At 50.8% G+C, this 8,802-nt stretch overlaps 1 protein-coding gene across 4 annotated transcripts in view; it reads left to right on the top strand.

Annotated features, from left to right (window-relative positions):
- The first annotated feature begins 1,674 nt into the window (after positions 1 to 1,674).
- The window catches only part of LOC106581424 (rho guanine nucleotide exchange factor 17), a 97,115-nt gene continuing 89,987 nt past the window's right edge, over positions 1,675 to 8,802 (top strand). For all 4 annotated transcript variants that reach the window (XR_014381934.1, XR_014381935.1, XR_014381936.1 and 1 more), the window contains exon 1: positions 1,675 to 7,049. Coding sequence is in view for 1 of the 4 variants with exons in the window: in XM_014163480.3 (XP_014018955.3) it covers positions 2,229 to 7,049 (4,821 nt within the window). In the remaining 3 variants the exon portion in view is untranslated. The remainder of the gene's footprint in view (positions 7,050 to 8,802) is intronic.

The following is an 8,802-nucleotide window of genomic DNA, read 5'->3' as shown; positions in this document are numbered from 1 at the left end:
GGGACAAATCAAGGCTGGTTCAGACCTGACAAAATCTGAACCATACATAGACGTCAGATTTGGTCTCGACCGGACCAAAAATCAACATCAGTGGACGTGGAAATCAAAGCAGGACTGCACCAAAAAAAGACATTGAAAAGGTGTCAGCGTCAGTCTGTGCATACTGAGGTATAGCCTACAGTGTCTCCTGAAATGACATTTTATGAATGCCCATTCATGTTGTAGGCCCACCGTTTGTAAAACAGGCCGTTGCATTGGCTTTATTAGTCCTGATTCCTGTGACTAATCAATTTGGCCATTTAAGCTCTGAATATCAGCTACCCAACTTTATCAGGAGGATTTATCCTGAGCCTATTTGCAATGTGTTTACACAGCGGGAAATGCGCAAGTATTTTATTTTTGCTATGATCAGCTCTTAAAAACTTGACGGATACAAACTTGAAACCACTCCCAACTTAGCCAACTGGATGAAACTCCTGGACAGCAGGTGTGAGTAGCCTGATTGGCCATGTTACTTTGACCTGTCCTGTTTTTAGGATATGTTGTTTATTAACATGTCAGCACATTTTGATCAGAGAAACCAGCATGATGTGAAACGTTTCCGTCTTTTTTTTTTATCTCCAGCCCGCAGGCTACAGAAAAGGCCACATACTTGTTCTACTATATGCTATATTTATTGAACCTTTATTTAACCTGGCAAGTCAGTTAAGAACAAATTCTTAATTACAATGACTGTCTACCCCGGCCAAACCCTAACCCGGACGACGCTGGGCCAATTGTGCGCCGCCCTATGGTCTGTAGTGATCCCTCTAGCACTGAGATGCAGTGCCTTAGACCGCTGCGCCACTCAAAAGCCCCGATTTATGTTAGATCATTTTTATGGAATGTTGGTGAGCGCCGCAGCGATGCGTATCTCCAACAGCACCCTGGAGAGGCGCACTGAGAAAGGAAAATATCAATATTTTGTGTCCCTGCCTTAAACAAAGTGGGCACTGCTTATCACAGGGCGGCATCAGCGCTCACCTAAAAAGCCCTTATCCCACCGGTTGAGAGAAAGTGTCATTGTTTTTGGGCAGAATTATGTTAGGTTTTATGTGTTGTTGGAGGTGCGTCTTAGTCAGTTTATCTCAGAAAATGTCGCCCTCGTCAATCTGCCACCATATGCGGCTGTCTAATCCTGCCTAATGAGCGGGCCGGCCCTGGCGAGGAGTATATTCTCCCATAGCCTCGACCCTTTGAGCAAAAATAATAAAGCCCTTTTATATATTGCCCGTAAGATGGCGCTGCCGTCTGCATTCCATCGCCCAGAGGTCAGTGTAATAATATCCTTGCTGGAACAAAGAGCTACATAACCAGACAGTCATGGGAAAAACCACAAGAGTCATTTTGCATGAGAGAAAATGATTTAATTAACGTTGACACATAATTCACAAACACAACCCCGTGTGAGACAGCACTAATAGTAGCTTCATTAATTACACTGGCAGTGGAAACACTGTTACATGTTCTTGTTTAACTTTGTTAAAAGTGAACATTTCTCAGCGCGCCAACGGTTTACACGGCCCAGAGCTATAATTATATATTTCTGGCCTCGATATCTGTGTTCTCCCATCGAAAAGGAAATGCTTTTTATGCCCATTCCCGAGGGGCTATGACAGCCCTTATACCCCGACTAGTCCCGCCCACGCCTGGTCTATCTCGTTCCCAGGCATTTGCATGTAAAAACATAAATCACAGAAAACTACATTCTGTCAAAATAAGGAATACAGCAACAGTTCGGGATTATAGTGAATTATGAGTTTAGGGAAAACCGCGTGAATCAAACGATGGGAAAGAGTCTGGAATATGGGGGAATCTATGGAATAGCTGCAGAGTTGAACAAGTTGAAGGAGAAAAGTTTGGGAAAACGTGAGCACTTTTTCTTCGTGCATGGATGCGATTCGAGAAGACATGTAAGGTCAGAATGCAGGAGAGTTCTCTCTCACGTTGTTTAATTCACTGTCGTTGTAGTGTAAGTCATTGTCATTTTAGTGTAAACACTGGCTTCTTGTTTTGAGACTCTTAATTCGAGTAGAGAGAAAAATACTTTGCAACAAATTGTGGTTAAAAGTGTAGCCTATTGTACTAGCTAAATTGAAAAGGGGTGAAAGCCTAGCCACTGTGGAAGAAAAAGTTCTTTACCACAATGAATTAACAAAAGGAGAGAACATAACAAAAACACATGCACAATGGCAGAAACGGAGATAGAGAAGGTGTATAGCAGTGTCTCTTTCAAAAAGTTTGAAAGTTGGAGCTCAAACAAAAGTCGCTGTGAAAATCAACAAAACAAATCAAAGGATTTGGAGGGCAGTAGCGGCGCCCTTCCCCCTCCATCTACCGCTGCGGCAGAGAAAGCGCAGCCCTCGGCTATGCGTAATGTTAGTGTGTCAAGGAAAGTTTCCAAAATCTCCGCTGCCAGCCTCGACACCGCAGAGCTAAAGAAAGCCTCTTCCACTCCTCTCTCCTCCATTTCTCCCTCTATTCGCCAACTCACTGAAAAGTTCAGTAGCACTAATTCGGCTCGGACTCACGGAGCCCTGAGCCCTGGCAGTAACGTGGCCGGGAAGAGCACAACTTTACCCCGATTTAAAAGCAGAAGGGGAGAGAAGTCCCCGTCTCGGAAGTTATTCCACGAGGACGGTGGACATTTACAAGTTACTGACACGGTTTTAACAGAGTCTCCGACTGACACTAAAGTTCAGCAACAAACGTTTTATTCAGGCGCAGACTCTGTCTCTGGATCGGATTCGGATAGAAATCAACAATTGATTTATACTCGCAAATCTGCTCAAGGCAGCAGCGTTGGGACTGGTAAAAGAGATTATTCCCAAATTGATCCGTCTATCTCTGATAACAATAACTGCAGTAAAACGTTGAACTCTGAGGATTATGTTTTTGTCAGTGGGGCGCCTGCCTGCAAGTCATACAGGAGCTATTTCCCAAGTCACCATGGAGACCCTCCTGTTCACGTTGACCTAACCTACTGGCCCAGTGTCACCAAGATCAGAGAGCTTTTTGGGGACAGGCACAGAAAGAAGCACCGGTCCACCTCTGATGCAGAGGATATAAAATCTGACCACCTCCAGCACTTCACCAGCTCTAAAGAGAGCTCTGTATCAGACAGAAGCGACAGGCAGTCTCCCAACAGCCCAGCCCCTGAAGCCACTAGCCTCTCACTGTCAGACAGACACCGTAGCAGGGCTGCTTCGCTGGGCAGAGAGAGGAGGCACCAGGGCATGGACTCAGCCTTTCACCCTGACCAGCATTACTCAGACGAGGCAGAGATTGAGCCAGCCAGCACTAGTATTAGTAGAAGTGGTAGGTGTTTTAAGGTGGCGCAGCCATCAAACACGCACAGAGCCCACAGCCCCAGCAGTGGAGGAGAGGGGCCTGAGACCCGGACATCTAGTCTGAACTCTGACCCTCCACCCTCTGTCCTAGCCGCTGCCCCCACCTCCCCACCTCGGAGCAGCTCCAGGGGCCTCTCTTCCTCCTGTGTAGAGCAGCAGCAGAGCCAGGGGGCCGGGCAGCCCAGGGATAGTTTACATTCCTCACATAGCTCCTCCAGACCGGTGGCCCCCTCCTCTGATAGAGCTTCAGCCAGGGCAGCAATCACAGCCCGCTGGAGGTTCAGCTCAGGAGACGAAGAAGAGGAGTACCACCGAGCAGGAGGAAGGAGCGCTCCCTCGTTAGGTGTCAGCGGAAGTTACCTCTCCCGCGGTAAGAATGGTTGGTGGGGTGGAAAGGTCCTCGGAAGGTCTTCAGGCAGTGAAGAGGACAGCCCTGCGTCACTAGGACCTAGCCGAGACACCATGAGACGCCGTTCACTGAGGAAAAAGAAGAAGAACAGCGAAGTTGCCATAGCAACGGGACGAGACAATGGTGAATCAGACGACAGCGACGACGAGCAGACAGGTATGATGGAACACCTGGAGAGACACCAACAGAACACCGCCGCCACTACAGAACAGACTGGTAGCTCTCAGAACCGGCTCAGAGAACCCGAAGGCTCTAGAAATGGTGCAGCGCTGAGGGGACGCAATTACACTCCTAACCAGATGGTGGCGCAGGAGAGCTACAGACGCCAATACACATCAGGCGGGCCGGGGATGACATCTCCCTTGACCACGCCCCTCACAGGGGTATCACGGGTGTCAAAGGTCAACATCTCATCGTTTATTTCGAGTCCCGGCGGCTCGCAGAGCAGCAGTAGATACTGTAGCACCGAGACACTGAAAGAAGAGGACCAAGCTAGCTATGCTAACAGAATGGCTAACACTACTACTACTACTACCACCACCCCAGGCAGTGTGGTTGGTGCATCCTCCTCCATGCTCAGTAAGACTTACCACGGTAACTTCACCATGTACCGCTCCCCCAGCTTCGGACATGGGGATAACTTATCCCGCGCCCCTGTTAGAGTCTGCCCCCACCTTCTTCCCCCTGTCAATCCACCATCTCCAGCCACAGGGGACACTCGAGGGGTTACTAGGGAGGAGACTACAGTGTTCCGGCGGTTGATAAGTGGTGGTGTAGTCGGGGATAAGGACAGGAACAGGATGTCAATGTCAAACCCGGATATCGCTTCGGAAACAATGTCCCTCCTCAGCTTCCTGAAAAGTGACCTATCAGAGCTCAGAGTTCGGAAGACAGACAGGTCAGGGGTTACTGAGGGGTCATCTGCGGTGTACAGGATGGGGTCAAGAGGTCTCCACCCAGGACTCCGCTCTTCATTAAAGGACCTCACTGCAACTCTTCGACGCGCCAAATCCTTCACTTACTCTGATAAACCAGTAGGGAGGCAACATTCAGATGGGTCCTCAGCCAAAAGAAGCTCTTCTGAGCAACGTCTGGATTTAGACGGAGAGCGTGATGGAGGGAGGGGGGTGGTGCCTGCCAGAGAGGTGGAGAGTGACGGAGGGGACTGCAGAGCAGGGGGTTATGGGGATGAGGAAGTGATGCCCACTCCGCTGCAGGACAGGTATGTACAGGAGGCCAGACAGGTGATCAGAGATATCTGCCAGATGATCGCTCGCAAGGATGATGATAACGAGGATGATGTGCTAGCGACAGATTCCACTGAGGATGAGGGTTTCAGAAGGAAACAAGTGGAGGAGCAGGAGACAGAAGAGAGGGAGGGGAGAGCTAGAGAGGCTGAGGTTGACATTGGGGCAGCCTTCATTTCAGGGGAACAAGACAAGATGGAGGGGGAATGTGAAAACATAGAAAGAGAGAAGTGCCTACAGAAGGTAGATTCTGAGGAGAACGTGTTCTATGACCAATTTGTTGATGAGCTATCGGGTCACGAGTCGAGCCTCACAGATGAGGGCATAGTCACAGAACCAGAGACTGGACCTGGTGACCCTGAGAGGTTATTTGTGGGGTCAAGTTTAGGGTCATCTTTGGTCAGAGATGTGCTGGGTCAACCCCTGACTGTCTGGAAGCAGTCTGCTCTGCATGAGGAGGAATGGCCAGAGTTAAACGAGGGAATGCGAGAGGGATCAGGGTTACACGCAGGAGCGAGTGAGAAACGAGAGAACCCTGTCTCTGTCCATGCTCTTGGGACTGAGACTGAGAGCATTGATGTAGTAACAGAGATGAGCAGCGTCAACAACAACAGTACTAGTGGGAGGACTAATGTATCCCAGAGTGCCTCAGCCCCAGGGCTTGAGGCTCCTCCCACTCCGAGCGCTATCCGCCGCCGCCGTAAATTCTCCTCAGCAGGGAACACGGGCTCTGACTCCAGCAACGGCAGCAACGGGGAGTCCAACGGGGATGTTTACCGTTCGCTAAGCGACCCTATGCCTCACCGGCGCCGCTCTGTGTCAGCAGAAGGGAGTAACAGTTTCTCTGTGGATAGTAACCTGCTGGGGTCGCTCTCCTCCAAGGGGGCAGGAGGAGTCGGAGGAGGAAGTGTCCCAGAGTCGTCCTCTGCAGCCGATCTATCAGAGTGCATGGGCAGCGTGACCAGCGAGCTATCGGTGTGCAGTGATGGTGGTCTCCGTGACGATAGTCTCCGTGACGACTACAGCAATGTGATCCGGAGCATTGTTGCAGAGCCAGGAGCAATGGACAGATTGATGACGGATGACAAAAACAACGGGAAAGCCACGAAGAAGAAGTCCTTCTCGGACCCCAGTCGCCGTGGTGATGGCCACCTGCTTGACGAATCAGGGTTCAAAAGTCACCATCACCCCAACGAACCAATCAGTGAGCTGGACCAGCTTGGTCAGATCCCACCCTCCAGCAGTGAGCCAATCCTGAGTGAGCAGAGAGACGAGCTGTGGGAGCTCGGAGACGAACGTGAACGTCCATTACGTAGTCGCCTTGTCAACAATGAAGGTGGCAAACTCCGCTCCCAATCAGAAAGGGAGCTGCACTCCTGTCTCCATGGTGATGACACAGATGGAGGGGGAGGAGGGCAGATATTAAACTTTGACCCCGAACTAGCGGAGGTTCTATCTCCCAGAATGGGCCGGCGGGCCTCCAGGAAACGCCCCAACCGAGTCGCGCGAACAGCATCAGAGGAGCTGGACCACTCGGAACCAGGTCCAGAAGACCACGGTCCAGAGGAGAGTCAGGATCAAGACCAGACTGAGCTCAACCCCCCACTGCCACCACCCCCCCCGAAATCCAAAGCCAGGTCCAAGCACGTCCGCCACGCCAGCGAACCTGCCACCTTCATCCCCATCTCCCCACCTCCACAGCCCCAGCGAGCACAGGCGGACCCGCCTGCCCTGCTACCCGCCTCTGAACCCTCCATCCTGGGTAAGCCCACTGGTGAGGAGGCCCCCTCCCTGGAGGATGTGACCAAGCTGTATATTCTGGCTCTGAATGCTCCTGGGGGCGAGGGGGAGCCGTCTGGGCCTGGGTCTGGAGGAACGGTGCCTGTATCAGACGGGTCTAACTCCAGCCCTGCTACTCCCACTGGTGCCAGAGAACCCAGACTGCAGAGGGAGAGCAGCGAGGAGCTGACCACACCAGCCCCACAGAGAGCCAAACCCAGAGTGGTGAGTAACATTGCCAACGTGTGTGTGTGTGTGTGTGTGTGTGTGTGTGTGTGTGTGTGTGTGTGTGTGTGTGTGTGTGTGTGTGTGTGTGTGTGTCTGTCTAAGTGGTCAAAAGTTGTCTTTTCATGTTGCAGGAGAGGAGGCTGAATGTTTGCTGTTGTCATGGATAAAATCCTCTGTGAAATCAACACATGGAGTTATGTGTTCTGACGTGTATTTACTATTCATACTAGGCTGTTAATGATGTGTTGAAGGAGGGGCCCTTTTATGAATCACCTTACAAAGCATGATTCTGTGAGTGTGTGTGTGTGTGCGCTTGCGTGCGTGCGTGAGTGTGTACTCAGTAGAATGTTATAGCGATGGAGTTTTTGGAGCAAATATGGAGGCCAGTTTGCCAATCTCTAGCTCTTGGGGAGAGAAACTGCTCTGAATATTGCTCTGGGGTAGAGAATCTAGATCCGCACACTATTTTTTTCTGTTCACTGCGCCTGGAGTGCTATTCGGTACACACACACACACACACACACACACACACACACACACACACACACACACACACACACACACACACACACACACACACACACACACACACACACACACACACACAGCAGGCCTCTAATGCCATAACCATACTCTCTGATGGTTATTTTTAGAGTGTATTTGTTAGCAGAAACATCAAACCCACTTACACAAACATTGTTAGAACAGATGTTAAACGATCATTGGACTGGGCACATTAGCTTCTGGACTAGCGCCTGCTGCTAATAGGACTGGGCACATTTAGCTTCTGGACTAGTGCCTGCTGCTAATAGGACTGGGCACATTTAGCTTCTGGACTAGCGCCTGCTGCTAATAGGACTGGGCACATTTAGCTTCTGGACTAGCGCCTGCTGCTAATAGGACTGGGCACGTTAGCTTCTGGACTAGCGCCTGCTGCTAATAGGACTGGGCACATTTAGCTTCTGGACTAGCGCCTGCTGCTAATAGGACTGGGCACATTAGCTTCTGGACTAGCGCCTGCTGCTAATAGGACTGGGCACATTTAGCTTCTGGACTAGCGCCTGCTGCTAATAGGACTGGGCACATTTAGCTTCTGCACTAGCGCCTGCTGCTAATAGGACTGGGCACATTTAGCTTCTGCACTAGCACTTGCTGCTAATAGGACTGGGCACATTTAGCTTCTGGACTAGCGCCTGCTGCTAATAGGACTGGGCACATTTAGCTCCTGGACTAGCGCCTGCTGCTAATAGGACTGGGCACATTAGCTTCTGGACTAGCGCCTGCTGCTAATAGGACTGGGCACATTAGCTTCTGGACTAGCGCCTGCTGCTAATAGGACTGGGCACGTTAGCTTCTGGACTAGCGCCTGCTGCTAATAGGACTGGGCACATTTAGCTTCTGGACTAGCGCCTGCTGCTAATAGGACTGGGCACATTTAGCTTCTGGACTAGCGCCTGCTGCTAATAGGACTGGGCACATTTAGCTTCTGGACTAGCGCCTGCTGCTAATAGGACTGGGCACATTTAGCTTCTGGACTAGCGCCTGCTGCTAATAGGACTGGGCACATTTAGCTTCTGGACTAGCGCCTGCTGCTAATAGGACTGGGCACATTTAGCTTCTGGACTAGCGCCTGCTGCTAATAGGACTGGGCACATTTAGCTTCTGGACTAGCGCCTGCTGCTAATAGGACTGGGCACATTTAGCTTCTGGACTAGCGCCTGCTGCTAATAGGACTGGGCACATTTAGCTT

This window comes from Salmo salar, chromosome 20 (genome assembly GCF_965601325.2).
Source record: "Salmo salar chromosome 20, fSalSal1, whole genome shotgun sequence".
Taxonomy (NCBI): domain Eukaryota; kingdom Metazoa; phylum Chordata; class Actinopteri; order Salmoniformes; family Salmonidae; genus Salmo; species Salmo salar.
This window is presented reverse-complemented; position numbering and strand designations above follow the sequence as displayed.